Raw genomic sequence first — 24,723 nt, forward strand, 5'->3', positions numbered from 1 at the left:
GCACTGGAGTTTCTGCAAAGCAGAAAATCTTAACCCTTCCTCCCTAAACTTTCTCCCTCTCTAGGGGATCTGATACTGTAGAGGGCCCCCAGGAGCATGGGTGCTTTCGTGGTGCTCAGGCTGCTTTCAGGAGTCTCGGGGGACCAATTTCCTTCTGTGTTTTGGAAAGCTCAGTAGAGCAGTCAATACTTCTGTTCTTAGGTTTTTATGTGTAGCAGATGTTACTTGGTAGTTGTAAAGATGAACGTGGGACCACCTCTGATCAATGTGCTCTCTGCTTAGTGCCAGAACACAGCGCTTCTTGTGACTGAGATCCATCACATCCTCAGGGAAGTCATGCTGTTAAATGCCTTGGGACACATCTTTCCCTTGTGCCTCTTCATTCCCACCTCTGCCTACAACAATCTCACCATAGCAGACAGTGGATTGTGAGATCAGAGTATTTAGATTTTTATTGTTCTGATTGCATGTGCTTTTTGTGTGTTCTGCTGATCATCTGGAGACTTGACAACTGCCCTCCACTCTCTGTGCTCATACAGGGTGTGAGTTCATGCTTGTGCTGCTGCTGTTCCTGTAAGAGTGAACACGAGGCTGTGAAAGCTGCTGAGATTTTGGTGTATTTATAATAAACATGATTTTAAAAGTGTTTTTAAGAAAACAGAGGAATGTCTCTGTAATGCTGACCATGGGAGAGGCCGAATTAATCCCCCAAGAGCAGGAGGTCCCGAGCGGGTGGCACTGATGTAGCTTGCTGGAGAAGTGCGTGACCATCACAATCATAGAATCAGCTGGGCTGGAAAAGCCCTTTAAGATGATCAAGTCCAACCCTTACCCCAGCACTGCCAAAACCACCACTAACCCACGGCACTGGGGCAGGGACGGTGACTGCAGCCCTGCCCTGGGCAGCCTGTTCCAATGCCTGAGCACCCTCTGGGGCAGGAATTGTTCCTCAGCTCCATCTAAACCTGCCCTGGTGCAGCTCGAGGCCGTTTCCTCTTGTCCCACCCCTTGTTCCTTGGGAGCAGAGCCCAGCCCCTCCTGGCTCCATCCTTCTCTCAGGCAGTTGTAGGGAGCGATCAGGTCCCCCCTGAGCCTTCTCTTCTCCACACTGAACCCCCCGGGGCCCTCAGCCCAGCCACGGATCTCCCGCTGAGCTCCGGGCCGCACGCTGCCTCTTCCGTGCTCGCTTAACGCACACCGGCCCCCACGGAGCCGCCTCCCCGCAGCCCCGAGTGCCGCCAGCTCCGAGCCGGGCTCCACGGGACCCACCCCGGCCTTAGCCCCGCCGCTTCCGCTTCGGCGGCGCCGGCGCGGCCCCCCCCCCTCTTTCCGCCGCGCAGGCGTCGCAGGGGAGGAGCGGGGTCACGTGGTGGGGCTTGGGCCGCCTGGCCGGCTCGGCTGGCTCAGTCTGGCGCGGGGGTCCCGGGGCGGCGCGGCGGGAGCGCTCGGGCCCGTGGCGGCGGAGGCCGGGAAGGGGTGGGGGGGGGAGCCCGGGGTAGGGGGGGGAGCGCGGCGGAGCCTGGCGGCGGTGGCGGCGAAGCAGCGGCCTGGGGGCTCCCCCCGGCGTGCGCGGGCCGAGCGGGCCGGGCCGGCGGCCGCGGCGGGGGCTATGACGCACCCGTTGCGGGGCTCCGCACCCCCGCGTGTCCCGCAGGCAGGTCCGGCGCGCGGCTGAGAACGTCCAACCGGCGGTGAGTTCCACGGCGCGCGGCGGCGGTGGGTGGAGTGGGTGGAGTGGGTGGGGGCCGTTGTGACCCCTCACAACGGACTCCGGCCCCGAGCAGGACGCGGCCGGCGCTGCTTCCTCCGCTCCGAGGGCTCGGGGAGGCCTCTGCGGCTGCGGTTTTTTCGCTCGCCGGTGGCCGGCCATGGAGGGGCCGCCCTGCCGGCGGCTTCTGTGGCGGGGCTGGGCTCCCCACCGTCCGAGGCTGCTTCTTGCACCTTGGCTGCGGGGCTTGCAGGGTCCCCCCCGACGGCGGTTTCTCAGCCGCTGGTTGCGGAGCATGGGGAGCCCGTCCGCACCGCCCCGTCTCGCCCCATCACGGCAGGACACGGAGGTGCCCCCTCGGCGGCAGTTTCTCACCCGCGGGCAGCGGGACTTGGAGGGCCCTCCCCGACGGCGGTTTCTCGCCCGCTGGTTGCAGAGCACCGAGGACCCGCCTCGACGGCCGCTCCTCACACGCTCCTGGCAGGGCACCGGTGGCCTCCTTCGGCCGCGGGTCCTCTCCCGCTGGCTGCGGGGCACCGAGGGCCCCCCTCGGCGGCGGTTTCTCGCCCGCTGGCTGCGGGGCACCGAGGGCCCCCCACGGCGGCGGTTTCTCGCCCGCTGGCTGCGGGATCTGGCCTCCGGCTTGAACGAGGCGGTTGGCAACGCGCTCCTCGTGTTCGCCCGCAAGTCGTGGCGTTCCATGTCGTTCGTCTTGCACGGAGTGCGCGGTCCCCATGGGGCGCCGTACGCCACCGCGGTCAACATCAGTACGTTCGGTTCGGTTTGGGTTTATTTGTACACTTGTAGGGAAATAGAAGCGGGGGAGGAACTTTATTTGGTGTCTTCCTGCTTCCGTTCATCAGCACTGTTGTCCTATTTCATGTCAGGGTTTCTTTAGCCTTCAGAAGGCTAGATAAAGGGCTGCCTGCTTCTTATGATGTAAGCAGTGAGGTAAAATTCTGTAATTCCACTGCAGACCTTGCTCTGTGGATGCCCTTAGGATCAGCAGTTCAAAAGGCCACCTTCTTAGGTGGTAGGTACCATACGGCACTTAGAAAAACACTCCTAGTTCTGTTTCTTGTGCAGATGGAGGATCTCATTCTGTCACAGCCTGCTGCCATTGAGCAGTCCTAATGAGTTCTCCTCTCCCTTTTCAGGTATGGCCTCACAGCTGCAGGTGTTCTCCTCTCCGTCAGTATCCTCGAGTGCCTTCTGCAGTGCCAAGAAACTGAAAGTGGAGCTCTCTGTCTGGGATGTTTCAGGACAGAGCAGTAGTGACACATATTATACCCACAGCAAAAACCTCCCAGCAGCTCAAGGGCAAGCAAGCTCCTCTCATCAGGTAGCCAACTTCAGCATCCCTGCTTACGATCAGAACCTCCTGCTCCCTGCTCCTTCAGTTGAGCACGTTGCAGTGACAGCAGCTGACAGCACAGGCAGCAGTGCAACAGCGTCCTTCCAGAACAGCCAAACCCTAACACGTAGGAGCAACCTTTCTTTACTGGAACCATACCAAAAATGTGGATTAAAAAGGAAAAGTGAAGAGGTCGACAGCAACGGTAGTGTGCAGATAATTGAGGAACATCCACCTCTCATGCTGCAAAACAGACCTGCGGTGGGTGCTGCGGCCACAACCACCACGGTAACCACTAAAAGCAGCAGTTCCAGTGGTGAAGGTGATTACCAGCTGGTCCAGCATGAGATCCTGTGCTCTATGACCAACAGCTATGAGGTCTTGGAATTCCTGGGCCGAGGGACGTTTGGGCAGGTGGCAAAATGCTGGAAGCGTAGCACAAAGGAGATTGTAGCCATCAAAATCCTGAAGAACCATCCTTCCTACGCTAGGCAGGGCCAGATAGAGGTGAGCATCCTCTCTCGCTTGAGCAGTGAGAACGCTGATGAATACAACTTTGTTCGCTCCTACGAGTGCTTTCAACACAAGAATCATACATGCCTTGTATTTGAGATGCTGGAACAGAACTTATATGATTTCTTAAAGCAAAACAAATTCAGTCCATTGCCCTTGAAATACATCCGGCCAATTCTGCAGCAAGTGGCTACTGCCTTGATGAAGCTGAAGAGCTTGGGTCTGATACATGCTGACCTGAAACCAGAAAACATCATGTTGGTGGATCCTGCACGCCAGCCCTACAGAGTGAAGGTGATCGACTTCGGTTCAGCCAGCCATGTGTCTAAAGCAGTGTGCTCCACTTACTTGCAGTCACGTTATTACAGGTGAGTATTGACACAGTGCTCGCGTTCATATGCTGTGTGAGCAGAGGAAAGCTGCTCCTGATGGTGTGCTAGGGGTTTGTTTTTGCACGTAGGTAATTCTTCTGCCATTAGGTCTAATCCTACTTAAGGGGGGAGGAGGAAGTGATCAGGCTCTCCAATGTTCTGCATGGTTCCTGTTCCCCCCCCCCATTTGTATGTAAATAAATAGAACTTCTGCTTTGTGAGTGTGCCATCGTGCAGTCCAATACCTCCCTTTTCCCCTGTATTAGTGCAGTAAGTTTTACCCTGTTGCTAGCTTGTGGTGATGTGTCTAGTAGCAACCTGGGGAAGCAGTATGTGGCTACTAAGTAGTGAATTTTTGATAGCTTGCTGTGATCTGAAACGAGTCCATTGACAGTGGTCATTTAGAAGGGAGAAAAGTCGAAAGGATTCCTATGTCTTTTTGTCCTGCCTTTTTTTTATTGGTTCCATCTTTATCTGAAGCCACTTTGTGAGCACATGACTTCCTGTGTCAACCCTGGGTAAGTCATGCTTTCATGAGACCTGTAGCTCTTTTAAAACCCTCATGAGCTACATCTCTGCTTCCCCTAGGCAAATGCAGGAATGGCTTCTACCCAACTCCTAAGAATTAAAACCTATGGGCAAAAATGTCAAAACTCAGAAACTGTGCAGCATGGTTCTGTTAACAGTGTGTATTTCAATCCTGGTAGCAGTGAACTTCAATAAATGGATGCAGAAAGAACTTGTGGCATCAGAGGGACGTGAAAAGTCTGCTGTGTTAGGGTGGCTTTTGGTGGAATGCGAGCTCACTTGACACAGAACTTAACCAGTATCTAGTCCTTCCAGCTGAGACGAGACAGAAGACTCCACTCCACCCCACCCTGTGTCTCTGCCCTGTTTGATGTCTTTCCCACATCCTCTGAGCTTCAGTTTAAAGCTTGTAGGCTTGGTCTGTTCATTCCTCATACTCCTTATATTCTTGCTCCCCTTTGTTTTGAGGTTGGTTTTTTATTTACTCCCTCTTACGCTGAGTACCTGTGCTTTTTCTTTCACTTGTTGCAGGCTTTTCATCCATTCCTCACGATCTTCACCCATTGGCACCAATTTTCCCTATTCTAAACTTTTGATTGTTAATTTCTGTAATGCAGTTGTCCTCTATGTGCTGTAGCTCTGTTAAAATGCTCGCTATCTAAAATGCATTACCAGTTCTGTTGTTGCTTTAGGAGAGGCGACCACTGATCAAGAATCAGCTCTATCTGACTTGCAGCACATGTGAGCAGAGCAGTTTGGGGAGGCATATAGTGCTTTCCAGTTTCTGTATCGCTAAACCCAGATTTGGCTGAGGCAAAAGCAGCAAGGGATGATAAGTATCTGAAAGGGTTTGCTGGGAGGGAAGCTTTCTGCTTCATTTTTGTGTGCAGCACTGAACTCGCAGCCACTTCCACCTCCCTGATGCAGGGTGACTGACGCTGCCAGAAAGGCAAATAAGCAGAGAGTAGCTGGTGTTTAAGGCTGTCTGCTTGACTGAAGGCAAGAATGCTGTGATGTAGAAATCTAATATTTAGTGATATGTAATTACCTTAATGGTGGTGATTACTAAAATCCATAATCTAGGAACTGATGGAGACGGTGTACAAACCAGCTTATGGTGGGAGAACTGGATTTCTTAATCGTGTTCACAGTAAATTGGTGTTCACAGGAGTTCCCAGTTGGATGGTTTGTTCCAGTTTAACAAAACAGTGTGGGCTGTTTGGTTCTCTGTCAGCTCTTAAGAATAACCATCATCTTCTGTGTTCGCTTTCTTGGTTTTAATACCTGTTGCTGGCATTTATGTAACCTCTGTCTCCTGTAGCAACCTCTAAACCAGCCAAGCTCGGGCACTCTAAGGTGAGTTTTCTGATATATGCACCCTGAAGGAAAAAACCTTCCTTTATTAACTATGCCCAGTGCTGCTGGAGGGCATTTTGTCCAACAGCCCTGCTCACTGCACGTTCTGACTGTGCTGCTGGCGGTTGTCAGCCTGCCTTGGCCTCCGTGAGCATCACTCAGTTGGGATGGAGCATGACTTAAAGTGTGAGCAGACGTGCCTATGAAGTCCAAAGCCAGGCATGGACTTCTGACAGTCGTGTTTTATGCAGTGAGCAGTTTCTGTGGCAGTCCCAAGATCTACTAGGAGTAATTCCTGACCTGAGAGTATGTGCTTCCTACGTCAGGTGAGAACAGTATGGACGCTTTTGTTCTCCCTGGGGAGGATAAACAAGAGAAGGAAGCAGACAGCTTGCATTAAAACAATCCCTGGGAAGACTGATCTCCCTGCTGTCCAGAGAGGGAGGGTTACTGGTGTCCCATGGTATGTGTAAGTGCAGCATCGTATGAGTCCTGCTCACATCCCTACCTCCTGATTCCTGTAGAGGCACCTACAGATTGAAGCTGCTAAGCTGAAGGACTGAACAATCTGGGCCATGAGAAGGTGGCGCTGGGTGCTGAGGGAGTGCAGGGTGCACCAGTATCCCTTCCTTACCTCTCCTTTGGGCTGCATGACCCACTTCTGTCCCAGTCATGGTGATCAGTGGTGATCATGGCTTCCTAGTTGCGGTTGTGCAAGCTTCATCTTGCTATCATCCTTCACAAGGTGGAGGGCTGGAGACCCAGGTGTCAACATGGTGTGTTCCGAAATGTTTAGGTCTCTGATTTTTCCATTACTGCTGGGAATCCTCTCTCTTCAGGGACTGCCTGAGCACATTTGCCAGCTTTGGAAGTCAAGAGTTTGGCAAGTGTGTATGTGAAGAAGGACTGTTGCTCATTTCTATTTCCAAGAGCTTAAGATAGTAAAATCACTTTAATCTCTGACAGACCAGCTATGAAGGTGACCTCTGCCAGTTGTCCTGCTCAGCCTACATAAGGCCACTAATTACAGTGGTGTAAAAGGAGATGAGGGAGAGTCTGATTTATCAGCTCTGTCCTGCAATCAAAATTAAATCAGGTGGCTCTTGAGAACTTACTTAGTTTCAGGGAATAAAATGCACAGAGTTCATCTTGCTATCATTTCAGTAATGAGGTTTCAGAATAGCGAAGTTCCAGCATGTAGTTAAACACTAACAAATGTCACATCCAGCCTTTGGTGCCACTCATCTTTCTTTCCATTGGAATTTTCGGTGGGATTCTTTTAATGGACTTGTGGAGCTTTAAGCATGCTCTGCTTGCCAGTCCAAACCAAGAAAGCTTATACATGCAATGTTCCTTATACAGCAGGTTTTTATCCTGCCTGGATTGGGAATTCCTACGTTAGCAGGATAAACAAGAGGATCAATACAGTTTGATGGTGACTGATAGACTAATGTGTGAGTGACTGTGTTGTACTTGCTGTGCTTGTGAAGAATAAAGTACTACAGAACTGGTTTCCTCGTGTTTGCGTGTGTCAGCCTATAGGATGTTGGATCTATTCCTGCACAGTTCTTTGAAATACAGCTATTTAGCAGGACATTCAGCACTCAGGTGTCAAATAATTACCATATTTGCATAATCATTTTCTGTTTTCATGTAAGTGAAACCACTGCAAAGCTGGCTACTGTAGGGGATAGACAAGGTGGGAACAGATCAATGATAGGGAGAGCGAGTCTTCACTTAGATTATCTGTTATTCTCATTACTAAGGGTGCATCATGGCTCTGTTTTGGGGGGCTCAGGCATAATAGAACCTCCTTTCTTTAAAGGGGAATGATAGGGAAGAGCTATGGGCTCACTGCAGCAAACAGCTGGTTCATCCATCTTTTCTTGCTAGATCTTGTGCTTTCTCAGGGGCAGCGGTGTGTTTGTGCCGTTGCTAATGGTAATGGTGTAGTCTCCTAAAACAAAAGCTGTATTTGTGTCACCACGACACAGCGTGAGTAATTGGAGAGTCACTTCTTGCCATGTACAAACAGAGCTACGCTCAGGTGGAACAGTTGAGGAAGGCGAGTGTAGGATCTGCTGACGCCTGTGCATTGTGCAAGCCCTGTTCTTTACAACTCTGTAGAAAGAGCAGAACTGGTTCCAGAGCCTTTATTTCTGTTAAAAACACAGAAATTTGTGGGTTTTATTTTATAAGAAATTTCTGTTTCAAACCCAGAAACATCCACACTGTACACAAGGAATGCCCCACAAACTGGGGGATGCTCCCTGAGTCATGACCAGAAAATAGGACTCGTCTCTCTTCCTTTGCGCTTGTACTGGTGATGCATGAAGAAGATCAAGGGTTTCGTGTTTCCTGTACTTTCCAGAGTAAATTCCCACACCAGCTCACACAGGGGGTTTTGCAGCACTTGGGTTTGATGCTCTATGCAAATGTATGACCAGCATTTAGGCTGGCAGGATGGCATTGGTTTGTTTGAGCTTGTGTGTAGGTGAAGAGTTGTACTAAAGCATCCTTTTGTTTTATGAGTCAGTGCCAGACAAAAATCTCCCTGAAATTCCAGCCTGTTGCAGGAGCAAACCCTGCTTGGAGTTTAGTTTTTTCCATCCCCTTCTCCTAAAGGCTAGGCCAGGCAGGTAAGTTTTGCATTAGGCGTGGTTCAGTGCACACAAACCTGTAATACAACCTTGCGAAGCCATCGCAACCTCCAGCTGTGTTGCTCTCCATCCATTTTAAAGTGGAAACTCCAAACAAACCCTGGATGGAAAGCTGCTGATAGAAACAAGAGCAGCTCTCTGAAGAGAGGTGACTTGCTCCACAGATGCTGTTCTTTTCCAGGTGGAAGCAGGCAGCCTCCTGCAGCTGGGATCTGGAGACCTTCCTCTGGGAAAAGTCATTCTTTTGCCAGAGCTTTTCTTGTCAATGCTCTTAGGCCAGGTTGTGTGCTGTAACTTCATAGCGCTGTTGTGTAGAGGCTACCTAGGAGCTGGAGGGCACCACGGCAATAAAGCAAACCCAGCTGTGCCCCTAAGTCCTAAAAAGGTTGGGATCTGTTAGGCCACTGGAGGAAAACATCTGCTTTAAAGTGAAATCGCTTGGTTTCACAGGGATTCACTTGTGCTCGGGGGAGAAAAGGAGGGGTGTTATCCAGGGAAAAGAACTGCCTACTTTCAGAGTCAAGGACTTTGCTTTTTCTTTCTTTTCAACAGAGCTCCTGAGATCATACTGGGTTTGCCATTCTGTGAAGCTATTGACATGTGGTCGCTGGGCTGTGTGATAGCTGAGCTGTTTCTGGGCTGGCCTCTGTATCCAGGAGCATCTGAGTACGATCAGGTGAGAGCACATGGCAGAGGTGGGGATGTTCAAACAGAACTGCAGTGATCTGTCTTTGGACTCTCTGAAGCCAATGTGTCCTACATCAAATTTCATCTGGTACACATCGCTGTTGTCTGACATCTTAAGTTCATTTTCCCTCTGTGATACTCCCTTTGTCTGTTTCCGTCTTACAGAGAACCAAAGAGTTCTGTGTGGTTTGACTTGAGTTGCATGTCGTTATCCGATACATAGAGTGAATTTATACTTAACCCCCTGCCTTCCAAACCCAAAAGCTGTTGAAATCCCTTCCAGTCCCAAGCAGAAGTGAGGTGTGTGTACCCTGGCTTGAAACACCCTCTGTAATTTCACCATGAGGGCAGTTTTTCCATGTGGAGACAGAGCAAGCCAATCATTCCTGTTCTGTTAATACCTACAGCAGACCTCATCTTTAATGCTAAGTGTGAGCTCCAAGCTGTCTCTGAAATAAAAGGGCAAGAGTCTGAAAGGGCATCTTTAACTAATTAGGTCTTTCCATGGGTACATAGCATCATTACCTGGGCTAGTCAGTTGCCTTTAAAAGGGCAACGAAGCCTATATGACAAGTTTTTGGAGGGTAAGTTTTCCACTCTGGTTTTTATGGTGGTGTCTTATTAAAGTGCTTGGTATAGTTGTGATAAAACACATTAGAACTTGGTGAGGTTGAGAACTTGGGTTCTGGCTTCCCAGCACTGCAGATTTCCAAAGGAAACACAGTGGTACCTTAATAAGCAGAATGAGTTAGAAAAAACCTGAGGTAGGGCATGGTGGTTTCCTTGCACACAGAGTTGTGTGTAATTCTGAGAAGCTTATCTAGTCATGGAGGTGGGTGGGGAGGAGGTGCTTTTTCCATTGCTTAATAGCCAGGATTTTGCAGTCCTTTGAGGCAGGGTGAGGTGTGACTTCCTGTCCTTGCTTTTGATAACTTGAATTGCCCTTGAAAACTTAGCGTGATTTGCTTCCATGAGGTTCTGCAGGGGCAAGTGGAAGTTCAGGCAGAAGTTGTGAATGGACTTCTCCAGGAATGGAATGAAACCCATCCATGGGCTGGGATGGGATTCACAATCCCTATTTTAAACACACTTTGCACAGCTGAAGAGTTATATATTCCAAAACTAACAAACCTCTTAGCTGAGCTATATAAAAGGTAGTCACCTGCAGATGCTTCAGATCAACACTGGCAGAAAATGAGTCCATGAATTCATGTGGCTCACTAGTCATAACTGTGAGTTAAGTGCCCTTTGATTTTCAGCTGGTTTTGATGCAGTGGAATAGCAGATTTGCAAAGAAGAAATGAGACGTGCTAAAGGACCTATAACTGATGGTTATGGGGGGGGGGGGTGTCCCTTAGACTTTTAAATAGACTCCTTTGAGTGGATAGTTGTGACAAAGGCAATGTTCAGTGAGAAAAGTGACATCTTGGAAAGCAAATACCATGAGAAATTGGGCAACATTTGGAATGTTTCAGAAAGCTGATTATTATGCTTTTTCATAATGGCTATTTTCTTTCCTTTTGGGCATACCTTTGTCTTTGGAAACTCTTTACCGGGGTCTTATTGATACTGTCACAAATACTCAGGGGCATTTTCCAGAGCTCTGAGCCATCTTTTGGCTACATATCGGCTCTACTAAATGGTTTTGAGGCCAGAAGAATCTGATTGCGCTGAAGGTTTGGGCTTGGCTTGGACAGTGAGAGCTTTACCCTGACATTATCCTGGAATAATGTGCCTAGGCTCTCTGTAGCCAGTCACAGCAGTGTTGCTTGGATACTTATGCCTTTAATTATATACACGTACATGATAACTGCTGTGGTATTTTCTCTCAAAATGTGTGCTTTTTACATTGCTGATGCAAAAACCTATTGGTGTTATTTTCTCCAGGTCTCCAAAGCTTGGAGTCTTGTAAATTCTAAAGCTTACAGCTTGCATATACTTGGGCAAAAAATAAGAAAGATGTATTCAAAACCTAAAATTTCTGCATATAATATGATTCAAAAAGTTAAGTGTCCCTATAAAGGCTTGAGATAGTCCCTTTGATTTTGTAGTTTCGGTTACCTGGGTATTCTTTCTTTACAGGTAATTCCGTGTTTGCTGTGAACAAATCAAGCTGATGGTTGCTCTGTTGGGTCCGAGTTCTTTCTATGGGGAGTCCTCATTCTTGCAATCTTCTTTCCTAGATCCGTTATATTTCACAGACTCAAGGCTTGCCAGCGGAGTATCTTCTCAGTGCGGGAACGAAAACAAGCAGGTTCTTTAACAGAGATCCGAATTTGGGATACCCACTGTGGAGGCTAAAGGTTTGTCTGCTTCGCATCGCTGATTCTGGTCTGTTCATCGAGGACTTGATTTCAATTCACACCAAGGTTTAGTGTGCCATGAAATCAGTCTGAGTGGAGATTGGATTTGAAACGCTGTTCAAGTACAGCTGATCTGGGTGTTTCATTTTAGAGACTACAGACCTGGTACTGGTCTAACAATAGCAGCTGTGCGTGATAGTACCAGCAAAGAGTGGGTGTTAAAGTAATTGAGATAATGGTTACTTATTATGGCCTGCTCATTCTTGGTGAAGTATGTCATCTTGTTGTCATCTCCTAACAATACAAAGAGTAAAATACAGAGTTTTTCATGGTGGTCTTAGTTTAACAGAAATCTATTTGTGTACTGGCAGAGGGCAGGAGAAAAATCAGATATATGCTTGGTTTGCCTTGAAAGCTGAGCAGCAAAAGGAAGAGGGTTTAAAATACTTATAGCTTCTTCTCTTCCTAAGTCAGAAATCTTCAGTTCTTCTGGCTACTGCACTGTCAGCTTTGCAATGAATGATCTTTCCAGATGAGGAAATGGGAACCCAGGGCTGGTTTGGTTTGGCCTCCTGGCACGTGATTTATCTTAATGCAGGCAAAAGGTCCCCTGGCTTTGCTCTTTACTTGCAGCTTTCTCTTCATCGCTACGCAGTGTTTCAGTTTATATTAACAAATGCTTTCTTTTATAGACCCCGGAAGAACATGAGTTGGAGACAGCAATAAAATCAAAAGAAGCTCGGAAATATATATTCAACTGTTTGGATGATATGGCGCAGGTAGGTGGAGGTCTTGTAGCCCACAGATACTGTCATATCAATTGCATACATCATTGGGATCTAAAAATGAGTCTTCTGTGCCGGAGCTGTCCTGTTCCAGCTGCTGTTGAGAACACCAATGCAGGTTTGCTATGGTGCCAGTTTGCATCAGAAGTCACTGTATTAAAGACAGGAGGCCTTGAATCTTAAATGATGGTCTCAGTTTTCGGTTGCTTTTGTAGCAATTACATCTGTGCAGAGAATGCAGAATCTTGTCATTCTGATTTGCTAGCCCCTTACAGCCCTGCACATAGAAAGAGGGGCATATTGCCAGGCAGTGGAGAAGGAGTCCTGGTTGCTATCTATTGAACAGACCAACTTCACATTAAGATGAGAATTCCATGCGTAAGTTTGACTCCTTTTATAGGATGAGCAAGAGAAAGGTTGGTTGTTAGAGCTGTGCTACCTAAAACTGTTATGCTGGCTAAGAGATAGAAATGCTTCATAAATATTAGTGTGATGTGAAGTTACCGAATCCTTGGGTAGCAGTTAATTTGATGTTGGTGTGACCTGCTCTCATCTTATTTTCAAGGTGAATATGTCTACAGACTTAGAAGGAACTGACATGTTGGCAGAGAAGGCTGACCGAAGGGAATACATTGATTTGTTGAAGAAAATGTTGACAATTGATGCAGATAAGAGAATTACTCCACTGAAGACTTTGAACCATAATTTTGTTACAATGGCCCATCTCCTGGATTTCCCACACAGTAATCAGTAAGTTCCCTTAGATTTCTTTTCTGCTTTCTGTCAGTGCTGTTTTCTGCAGTTTCTGGCTGATCTGAAAAAAGCACTGGCGTGGATAAAGAGTGGAATGTTCATAAGATTCCTTTTCGTGGTTTAGGACATTCTTTGTTACCCCCAGAAACTAAACCTAAAGGCACATGCATAAAGCTGGGAATGTCTCGTGTCTCTCTTGGCCTGTTTTTACATATCTAATACTGTCCTCCCGTCATTCTGTTTCAGTGTGAAATCCTGCTTCCAGAATATGGAGATCTGCAAGAGAAGAGTTAATATGTACGATACAGTGAACCAGATTAAGAGCCCATTCACAACTCATGTTGCTCCTAATACAAGCACAAATCTCACAATGAGCTTTAACAACCAGCTCAATACAGTCCACAACCAGGTATGGATCTTTGAACCGTTTTATACTAATCAAAGAAATGGCATAGTCTAATTCCATGCTTTCAGGCCAAATCCTGCAAAACACTAAATTGGTGTCTAGAATTTGTAGTCTTGAATTTTAGTTTTCCAAACCTCAGGCCAAGGCAGTCTGTTTCTTCCACTTGATCCCATTTGCCTGTCAGTTCAGCAGTGTAAGTGAAGTTGGTGCAATTCATGTTTTTTCCCCTATGTTGTCTTGTGCCTTTTACCTGAATCCTTTTCCTGGTGCTTGGTTCATGATGGAGTAGTGATGGTTCCTGTTGTTTGTTTTATAACAAGTAGAAATGATGAATCCAATGTTTTCTTTTCCTTTTTTTATTCCTAGGCCAGCGTATTGGCTTCCAACTCTACTGCAGCTGCTACTCTTTCCCTGGCAAACTCGGATGTGTCACTGCTCAACTATCAGTCTGCTCTGTATCCATCATCTGCAGCACCAGTTGCAGGAGTAGCACAACAGAGTGTTTCCCTGCAACCTGGAACCACCCAGATCTGCACGCAGACTGACCCATTCCAGCAAACGTTCATTGTTTGTCCCCCTGCTTTTCAAAGTAAGTGGAAAAAACCCTTTGTGTGAGACTGTTAAGTAGGAATTGGAAGGTTTAATTTGTACTGGATTGATAAAGTACAACAGACTGCCCTGTGAATGCCTCAGATGTAAGGGCAGAATCAGGTCAGGCGTGTGTAGACAATTCAGTTCTCTTCCAGGTCATGCTTGAGCAGGTGACACTATCTTGCCTGCCTAGGCTGCAGTCTTCATCTGGTCGCTGAACCAGTTTTTCCCCCCAAACTGAACACAGCAGCATTCCACAGAAAGCAGTGAAGAGAGGAGCCAGAGCTCTGTGAATATAGGAAAGCTTTGTGCTCTGGTTTTTGTGTGTCAGGAGTGAATATCTCCTGTTGAATCTCAGTTCACAAGCACCCGTGCAGTGGTGTAGTTTGCTAGCAACACATTGTTGCAGGTTGCAGATAAGTGAGGTTAGCAAAGCCTAGCCGAGTCCTGAAAGTTCTCTATTTATGCTTAGATCTGCATTGTGTTATTATGGAGGGGTTTATAGGACATGAGAACTGATCACTGATAGTGTAAGGTTTGAACTTGGTCTCAAGGAACATAGCATTAGGTATCTGTGTTCCTGAAGGCAAGACTGTGGATATGGCTAGAGCCAAGCTTTTGAGGACTGGTTGTCCATACTTGTGCATTGGCATACTGGGACTGTAGAGGTATTTACTTCAGCTGGGCTTTTATTAGTATGCTTTTGGCAAAGGGAATGGCTTTTCCTTCTCTTCCTCTGACCCTGTCTTCCACCCTTGTCTGGTAGGGATTTGATTTTGGAAAGAAACTAAAAAGAAATAATAAAGCTGCTCAGCACTGATGTGTTCTTGTCCTCCACAGCTGGACTTCAGGCAACTACAAAGCATTCTGGCTTCCCAGTAAGGATGGAGAATGCTGTCCCAATTGTACCACAAGCACCTGCAGCACAGCCACTGCAGATCCAGTCTGGTGTTCTCACACAGGTAAAAACCCAACCAACCAAACCCCATAAAGTTCACTGCAGTTCCTCCCACCATCCAGGAGAACCTGGCTGCTCCCTTGGTGCTGGGATGAATGCAGGGGGTCCTCAGAACACTCCAACAGGTTAAGTGTAGGTCAATTCCAAGACAGCGTTTTGGTGTTTTTTTTCCTGAAATATTGAAAGTCAAATCTATTTTATAGAATCTATTTTAGGAGCTTGATTTAATGATGAGAATAAGTGTGGTGTTTTCAGCAGCTGAAAACAGGCTGCTGTTCAAATGTCATCTTCAAATCAGCAAAATGATTTTTGGCTCCTCCTCATTGTTAATGTGACTTCGTGTAGCTGTTTCATACCTGTTTCTGTTTACAGTTTAAACAATATGGGATAGGAAAATGCACAAATAATTACAAGAAAATGCTGTTTTCACATCAGTGATGTGTTGTAAATTAAAGCAATTTTATATGCCAAAAGTACTGCTTTAATATATAGGGAGTGCCCAGTGAGTCCCAGGTTTTATTCAGTGACAAATTGTAATTGCCTTTATATTGAAGTGCACGTTTTATTTACCTGCATAGGTTTAGCTCCTGCTGACATTAACACAGACTTCATTAGTTTTACTCTCCAGGCAGTGTATTGTGCTTACTGACCTACTTGCAGAGGAGTAAGTTTTAGATTGTTCAGTCCAAATGATTTTGGTGTCATTCTGTGATCTCTGGTTTGTTTAGCGTAATAATACAGGTAATGGTACCCAAAAAGCAGAATACACTTGAAGGAGGCCCATCTGAATCCAAACCCTGCTTTTCCTGAGCCTGCAAATTAAATGCTAAGAACCTAGTTTTAATTAGACATTTGATATACTAATATGTGTCTTGGTAATTTCATTGCAGATAACTTTGCTCTTTCATGATGCAAAAGACCTGTTGTGCCTTCTGTTAAATTCCTTAGCTTATATTTTCCCACAAGTACTGTATGTGAATTGTGAATTTGGAGGGATGATAGTAAATGTGTCCTGCCAGGGGTGCAGTTTGTGTTACGGCTAGTGCAGTGCACAGAGTGTAACTTGCTCTCTGGGACCCAGCAAAATGTTAATAGCTGAACACTATCTTTACTTTTTAACTGTGTCATCGGAGAAATCCTGTTCCCAAATTCCCTGTTCCTTGTGTTCCCCCCCCCAGGGACATGTAAGTGCTTAGAGGAAACATGCCCAGAGAGTCTGGGTGTTGGTTTCACTGCATCCATTAATTCTGGAGCCTGCTCAAGCCCCATAGAATGCCAGTGAGGTGAAACCTTCTCTGGCCCTATTGCTGAACCCGCTTAATCCTGCCTCAGTACGTGTGTTTCACTCACTGCCTGATCTACATTGCAGGGAAGCTGTACACCACTAATGGTAGCAACTCTTCATCCTCAAGTAGCCACCATCACGCCGCAGTATGCGGTGCCCTTTACTCTGAACTGCGCAGCCGGCCGGCCAGCGCTAGTAGAACAGACGGCTGCAGTACTGGTAATTGCCTCCCTTGATTGTGTTCACTAACTGAGTTTTTGTTTTAACTTCGACTTGCAGAGGGCATGGAAGCATGTGCCATCTTGTGGCTGTGTTCTTGCTACATCTTAATGTCTTGTTGTTTTCCTCCCCAACATTGCTGAAGCACTGTCTGACTCTGACGTTTAGTGTGGCTCTGTAAAGAATCCAGATCCATTGACAATTGCTTTTGCTAGCTTAGCATTATAAAGCTCTTCTAAGCTATACTGTAGAAGAGTTACAATTGTTCTTGTTCTTCGCTTACTCTCCTATCTTTGTCTTTTGATTGTTGAATACAAAGGAATCAGCCTTTAGCTTGACTCTGCTACAGGTACCTGGATGGCCAGAATTTGAACTACTTGGCAAGTTAGCTACTTATTTTGTTTTCAAGATCTGTAAAGCTGCTTTGCATGTAGAAACGTTTCAGGTCATTAAGCACAGGCTAAAAACTCTATAATGACAGCAAATTCTTTAATGTATTGCTTCAGCAGTCCATTTCTCTGAGCTTCTGTTGAACATTGACAGTAATTTTCTGGCCTTTTGTTATTTATAGCCAATCGCAGGTAGCTTGCTTCATCCAGATAAAGATACTATTCTCCACAGATGCTTTCAGTTCATATGTATTTCTTGGTTGAAATTAAAGGTGAGCTCTAGTATCCAAAGTGGCACAGCAAGCTTTTAGGCTATTTGGAACAATTTCTTAAAAGGTTGGGGGAAAGGGAAGAAACACATCTTTAAGAAGTGTGTGTATCCAAAATTGTCCTCTTCTGTATTCATTTGGCACCTGCATCAGAACAACTTTGCAAGTGCCACAAAGAAGTCATTGTCAAACTCCAGAATCAGATAAGTGAAGCTTATGAAAACATTGCAGTGCACTTAAGTGCTGGTATCCTCACATGTCTTTCAAAGCACATTCCATTATGTGACCCATGTTGTTTTTTGTGGCTTTCAGTAGTAGTTTGAGTGTCATTTTCTTCCAAGAGGGAGACATCTGCTGAAGTGGGGTTTGCTTGAGTCATACCTGCATTGAAATGAAAACCCACTCGTTTGAGTTCTTGTGAACCAACTTAACTGCTCCCTGTTGCTGAGGATGGGAAGGCAGGAGAGTGGCGTTCTCCTGGGTCACAGCTCTGAGCTGAACAGACCCAGGGCTGGCTCCCTTTTCCTCCTTGTGAATTTTGACTGCTGAAAAGGCTGCAGTCTGGGCTCTGTAAACAGCAAGGGGTGACCGTAGCAGAGCTTGGGACACAAGTGACTTGTTAGTGATGTTATCAGCAGCGTATTTGGGCCTCTGATTCAACAGGCAAATTCTATTCTCCCGTGTGTGTGTGCAGTGGACTTGGCATTCAACTCCCCTGTACAGCAGTGGAGATCAGAGCCAGCTCTCTCCAGACTATGAGCCTGGATTCTGAGTTTCTCTGGAGGACTTTCCTATTTCTGTTTGGATTCTGGGAGCCTTTGGCGTGATTTTGCTCACCTTTAGTGCTTCCGACCCTTCTCCCTCGCTGCTTCCCCTGAGTTTGCATTAGCCATTTGCTAAGCTTTGCGTATTTTTGTCCTTCCTCTGTCAAAGCAGTTCGTCGCTTGGAAGGCCCGATTTCTGCCTCTCATTGGGAATTTATATCTTGCTGTATTAAACTCTCTGCTTTGTCTTGTGCAGGTGTTGGCTTTTGGAAAGACGCATGGTGTGACTTTAACATATTTCTCTTTATTTTTAATGTGGTTATTATTGTTATTATCCCGCTTACATTGGCAGAGGTTTTAGCAGCTCTCTGCTTTGAAGGCTTCTTGTTTGGAACTGGTATTTGTAGTAAGTGGATCTGTTACTTGCAGAAGTACTTCATTTAAAGCAGCAGGTTTATGGGTTTGCAGCGTAAACTGCAAGACAGAGAGCCGTAGAGCTTCCAAATCGTAGAACTGCCAAATTTACTTGGGGTTTTGGGTTTGGTTCCCCCCCCCCCGAAAAAAAACCTGCTTTTTGTCAATTTGGACTGGAACATTGATAATATTGATGAATCGACAGCATCTTCCACATACATCCCTTTCGATTAAATACTTCGGTTGAAGTGGGGTGCATTCCCAGGTACCACCACTGCCTCAGCTCTCTCAGTGTGAGCCCTCTAAGGCAGAAAACCAAGAAAGCACCAAATTGGTTTCGTATTTTGGAATCCTTCTGCAGAGCAGCACGTGTAAACTCACATGCAGAATGCCCGAGTCCTCGCGCTGCATCTGACAGTACAACATATGGCTGCATTGTGCAGTATTCTGCCCAGTGTTAACCCGCTTTTCCCCAGGTGACATCTGTGATACAAAAGCTTAGCAAAGCATTAGGGGAAGCTGCTTGCTCTGGTTTTCTTGGTCTCTTGCTGTACTGAGACCTTTTGAGAGAGCGCAAGTGTCGTGCCATTGTCTCTGCAAGCGAACAATCTACACGAGTGTGTTTATTGCTTGGAACGCATCTCTTCCTCCCAGTCGGAGCTGAAGTCTAGTGAACCTGTGTGTCTTCTTTGTTGTCTTGCAGCAGGCCTGGCCTGGGGGAACCCAGCAGATTCTGCTTCCTTCCACCTGGCAGCAGCTCCCAGGGGTTGCTTTGCACAACTCCGTTCAGCCAGCGGCCGTGATTCCGGAGACCATCAGCGGCAGCCAGCAGTTGGCTGACTGGAGGTAGGGAACGCACAGGGTTCAGTTCTGTGCCAAACGGGAATACGTGGTGTCCTGGGATAGCACAGAATTCCTCCCTTCCCTTCCGAGTCGTGCAGGGGCTCGGTGCAGCTTGCTCTTCCTGCAGTGTAATCATGGAATCTGGGGTTGTTCTTGTTTTTTTTCCCGCTCCAGGAATGCGCATTCCCATGGAAATCAGTACAGCACTCTCATGCAGCAGCCATCGCTACTGACCAACCATGTGACATTAGCCACAGCACAGCCTCTGAGCGTTGGAGTTACTCATGTTGTTAGGCAGCAGCAGAGCAGCAATGCTCCAGCAAAGAAGAACAAGCAGCCAGCGCCAAGCGCGACCAAGTAAGGCTTCCTTTTCCAGTCCTAGAAAGATGTGGGTGTATTTGTGGATGTCGTGGTTTAAGCCCAGCTGGTAACTCAGAGCCATACAGGTACTTGCTCACTCCTCCTCCTTTTTCCCCCCCCAGCTCCTGGCATGGATGGGGAGGAGGATGAAAAGAATGCAAATCCCATGGGCTGAGATAAGAACAATCCAGTAACTAAAGTATAATACAAACTGCTACCACCACCACTAACAATAATGATGCTAAGGGAAATAATAAGGGGAGAGAATATAAAATGAAAAGGGAAGGAAAGAAAATAAAACCAATAACCCAAGTGATGCCCAATACAATTGCTCACCACCCACTGACTGATACCCGACCCAACCCGAGCAAGTGATCTGGGCCTTCCAGGTCACTCCCCCCAGTTTTCTGTGCCGGGCATATGGATATGATATGGATATCATATGAGATATGGAATACCCCTCTGGCTAGTTAGGGTCAGGGGTCCTGTCTCTCCCTCCCAGCTTCTTGTGCCCCTCACTAGCAGAGCACAAGAGATTGCAGAGTCGTTGATCAGGGTAAGTGGTACTGAGCAACAACTAAACCATTGGTGTGTTACCAGCGTTGTGCTCAGAGTAAAGCCAGAGCACAGCAGTGCACCCCATACTAGGAAGGAGAAACATAACTGTTAATCTGAACCCAGGACAGTGGAGGTTGCCTTTGTGATGTGAAAAACTGATCTTCTGATCACAAAGGCATCCTCTAATCGTATAACTTTTAATGTGCTATAGTTGCTTTTAAAGATGTGGTGGAAAAAGTGTCCGTACTGTAATCAGTGATATAAATGGTACTAACTTCAGTGAGAGTGCAAGGAACGTAGTTGACCAAGTGCTTTACTGTACTGGTCAAAGGGGAGTTTCTTACACACTGGGGGTGTGTTGGTGCCATAGCAATACAAGTGATACAGTCGGCATCTGTTGAACAAGGGGTGGCAGGTTTCTGGCAGTGTTTGGATGAATCAGTCCTCTTCAGAGCATCACTGTGTTGGTCCATTCTGGAGTTGGACCAACTCTCCTGTATGAGTGTACTAAGGTTCTCTTTGTGCTTTTCAAGATGTTTCTTCTTGTATGTGTGCTCCAGCCTGCTGGAGCCTGCCTGTTCTCAGCGCTGGTTTGTCCCAGCCTGCCCACATGTAGCTGAATGTTGCTCTGGTTTTCCTTCAGGCCCAGCTCAACCGTAGAGACTGTGCCCTCCCAGGTTTACTCGCTCATTGGCAGCAGTCCTCTGCGCTCCACCTCCTCCTCTTCCAATGTGCTCATCCTAGTGCCAGAGCAGCACCAGCCCATCGTGATCCCAGACACTCCAAGCCCGCCTGTCAGTGTCATCACCATTCGCAGTGACACTGATGAAGAAGAGGACAGCAAGTACAAACCTGCCAGGTAGGAAGTCTCTTTAAGCAGCCAGTACTGATTTGTCCTGATCTGAACCCAGGCATCAAGGATTGTGGAAAACACTCCGTGCAAAGCCCTGGCTCCAGGCTAAGAAGCACTGCCTGAGACAGAGAAGTCTGTGTCATGTTTGCTGTGCTCTTTGGGTCTCTAGTTAATCAGAATTCCAGCTGACAAGGAGGGAGGGTATGAGATCCCAGAGGGAGATTTCCTGTATCTTGTGGGAAAAGCTAGAATATTTCCCATCTGTTTTTTATTTGACTGGTTTTTGTTTTCTTTCCTGCAGTTTGAGCATGAAGCAGAGGTCCAATGTCATCAGCTACGTTACTGTTAATGACTCCCCTGATTCTGACTCCTCCCTGAACAGCCCTTATGCCATAGACACACTTGCCTCTCTGGAGAGCACAGGCGGTGCCCTGGAGCTACCCACTAGAGAGGCAGCTGACAGCTCCAGCTCTCGGAATATCATTGTGCCACCACTGAAGACACAGCTCAGTGACTGCGTCGTAGCTACCCAAGTGTCAGGTAGGTTTTTGCCATGGCTCAGCTGCTGCATTATCCCTGCCACCTTTGTCCTTGAAGTTTTAGACTATCTGCGTTGGGTCTTCAGCAGCTTTAGGTTTCACAGCTGCTGTTCTGAGAGTGCAAGCCTTGGTCTGTTTTCAGTTTCATTGATAGATTTCCCTTTTGCATATGTTTGGCTTTTCACATTTAGAAAGACATGTAAATATTCCTGCTTATTTCTTGTATGGTCAGATTTTTAAATCATATTTGAAGGAAAGGCTTTGTTACGAGGATAGTCCCATTATGTTCTTTGGTTGCCTAAGCTGGTTAGACAGGGCACAGCACTTAAGAGGGAGGAATGGACTAAGCTTTTGTAATCTTTCAGGCATCCTGAGCAGTACCAGTAAGACCAAGCCAGTGGCCTCCATGAGCGGGCAATCATCAGGGTGCTGTATAACACCTACTGGGTACCGCTCACATCGCGTGGTAACAAACGGTGTGCAGCCTCTCAATCTCAGCCAGGTAAGCACCGTGTGACTTCTGCTGACCTTTGAACATGATGCTTTAGAAACACTGTGCTGTATGGCAGGGAGAATCAGCTTCAAAGAACTGAGGGGAACAGTTCCCTGAAGCTGATGCTGTCTTGTAGGTGTGCAAGGTAAAGTCTTTAGGGGGTATAGGTGAAGTTTCTCAAGGCAAAGAATTCTTTTATTAAGGCTGGACCTTGTGTCTCAAACTAACAACTAGCACCTGACTTCCCTTGAAACTTTGAGATTAGTTTCAGTTCAGTTTGTGTCACTCCTCTTGATCTTTTGAGTCAAACTGCAGTAGCCATTTAGAAGAGAGGAAGTGTTATGGTATGGGAACAAGATGGGCTTTGCACTAAAATGACTGCACTCACGCTGAGGTGCCGAAGAAGGGATGTGTGAGGAGCCCAAGGGCTGGGTCAGTCTTAGAACCTGCCTGTGCTTGTACAGCTGTGTTGTGCTGTACCCCAGATATGGCAGTTTGATCCCGTTGTAGAGGAGAAGTGTAACCTTTGTCTTAGAGAAGCTGCAGTAACCCTTCTCAAATCTGAGGGGTTTGCAGAGCTGGGAAGGGGGGATCCTCAGAAGCATCAGTCTTGCAGCTAGAACAGAGGTGTTGATCAGAAGGCTCTGGCTGACCCTTCCACGCTCACCTTCTGAGCCACTAACCTTATTTACTCCTTCTCCTTACAGAACCAGCAAACAACAGTGCTGGCCTCCCAGGAGAGAAGTGGAAATGCTGTCCCACGTAGGCAGCAAGCTTATGTGGCACCCCTTGCATCGACTATTTCTCAGGCTCCCTATGCGTTCCAGCACAGCAGCCCAGTGCATCCCCACCTTGCAGCAGCAACAGCAAGTGCACATCTGTCCAGCCAGCCACATATGTACACTTATGCTCCAACCACTGCTGCAACCCTGGGCTCCACCACCTCCATTGCCCACCTCTTCTCTCCTCAGGGCTCCTCACGGCACACCACGTACGCTGCCCATCCCAGCACGCTTGTCCACCAGGTCCCTGTGAGCGTTGGTCCGAGTCTGCTGACGTCTGCAAATGTTCCACCTGCCCAGTACCAACCCCAATTTGCTCCCCAGTCCTATATTGGTGCTTCCAGAGGATCTACTATTTACACTGGATATCCGCTGAGCCCAACGAAGATCAACCAGTACTCATACTTGTAGTTCCCCAGAAGCAATGGGCTGGGGGTGTTGCAGAAGAAATTTTGATGAACCTGGTAATGGCTGTCTGGCTTTTTATTTCTCGTTTCTCCGTGTTTTGTTCCTTCTTTGGTTTGCGTGTGTGTTGTTCAAAACCCAGCTCTAGCGAGTTCAGTCCCTGACTGAACAGCATGCTTTGTCACCAGACCGTTAGCGTTACCGGACTTGGTTAGTGTTACCAACCCTAATTCAGTATTGCTAACACTAACACGCAGCTTTTAAGCTTTTATTTACTTTTATTTTAATAGATGCTTTTAAAAGCTTCGTGGTCCCATTTACATAAAGTTGTTCTGTTGCGCGACTCCGAAGGGCAGAGAACATCCATGTCCCGGCAGACAGACCCTGAGGACGATTTTTAACAGGAAGCCTAGCAGGTTATATCTTAGCAGCTTAACACAAACCCATCTTTGCACTCAGACTGCCGTGCACGTTGATCTGCCGGAGCAGTTTGAAAGCCAAGCGTCGCCGTTTTAACGTTTGTTCTCTCATTCACGCTGTCTCTCCCACCATCCTTGGTTCTGCAAAAGCCATTTCCGTGTTCCTGTCAATGTGTTTTGTTTACTGCTCTGCTTTGTTTAAGGACTGGTCAAGGCAGCTGCCTCCTGTAGCGATGTTGCATATTCAGGAGTCCATGTAAACTCTGAAACCCCTTTTGTGTTCTTGACGATTAAGGTGTCTCCATAAACCCGGCTGCATTCTCATTGCCTTCATCACACGATTCTGTTTCTCAACCTGTATGCAAGCTCTCACTGTGTAACAGAACGCAGCAGCTTTGTCGGGATGCTGCCATCTTCAGCCGAGACCGAACAGCGCAGCACGGCTCTAAACTTGGGTTTCTCTTAACTTAGGAGATGCTGGCCCTAGACTGGAGCTGGATTCCTTCACAGAAGCACAGGGCTTTGCTTTGTTCTGTTTTCCTTAAGCCTCGCGTGATGCGTTGAGGAGGGAGTTGAATTTGACATGCAACGAAACATCACTGTATTGATGTGTACAGCTTTTTATACTCCTGGATATGTCAACAGCTACTTTAAAGCACTCTTAATAAGACTTGTATACAGTACATGCATGTAGGAATTGCAAAAAAAACACAAAAAAGAGAGAAAGAAAAAGGAAAAAAAAAAGGAAAAAATCCAGATTTTAAAGTTTATTACTGAATTTAAAACTATTTTAGAAGTTTTGTATTGGTGGTGTTTTAATATTTTACATAAAATGAAATATGTACATATTGATTAGAAAAATATAACGAGCAAAACTTCCTGCTAACCCCAAATGTTCTGTCTTTGTAATCAAAATGTGTAGTGATTATACTTGAATTCTGTACTTAGTGTTTGTCTAATTCTTAAACGTTCCTGGGGATGGAGTTTGATGTATCCTTTGTATTTAAACCAAAATGAATTGATTCATGTTGGAATGTATGTGATATAATGCAATGGTTAGAGCTCATCACTGTAGCACTGAGAGAGGAGTAGAGCTTCATGAGAGACAAGGATACCTTCTGATTTGTTTTGCACAGGTATGTGTGATGAAGAGTTGTT

General features: G+C 46.8%; 1 protein-coding gene across 4 annotated transcripts; it reads left to right on the forward strand.

The window, feature by feature from the left end:
• The first annotated feature begins 1,512 nt into the window (after positions 1-1,512).
• Positions 1,513-23,209, forward strand: HIPK1 (homeodomain interacting protein kinase 1). Of its 4 annotated transcripts, none has more exons than XM_062626616.1 (16): positions 1,513-1,691; positions 2,866-3,943; positions 9,043-9,166; positions 11,361-11,480; positions 12,173-12,259; positions 12,831-13,015; positions 13,265-13,427; positions 13,791-14,013; positions 14,856-14,977; positions 16,343-16,477; positions 19,017-19,159; positions 19,331-19,513; positions 20,718-20,933; positions 21,229-21,467; positions 21,832-21,968; positions 22,667-23,209. In XM_062626616.1, exons 2-16 carry the CDS (start codon positions 2,868-2,870, stop codon positions 23,150-23,152), a joined length of 3,639 nt encoding a protein of 1,212 aa, XP_062482600.1. In that variant the 5' UTR covers positions 1,513-1,691; positions 2,866-2,867; the 3' UTR covers positions 23,153-23,209. The 4 variants fall into 4 exon arrangements, with proteins under 4 accessions (XP_062482600.1, XP_062482601.1, XP_062482602.1 ...); XM_062626617.1 differs by having other exon boundaries at positions 19,020-19,159; XM_062626618.1 differs by lacking the exon at positions 16,343-16,477.
• The last annotated feature ends 1,514 nt before the right edge of the window (positions 23,210-24,723 follow it).

Source organism: Pezoporus occidentalis, unplaced genomic scaffold, assembly GCF_034315485.1.
Source record: "Pezoporus occidentalis ecotype Australia unplaced genomic scaffold, CSIRO_AGI_Poc_V1 ctg294, whole genome shotgun sequence".
NCBI classification, from domain to species: domain Eukaryota; kingdom Metazoa; phylum Chordata; class Aves; order Psittaciformes; family Psittacidae; genus Pezoporus; species Pezoporus occidentalis.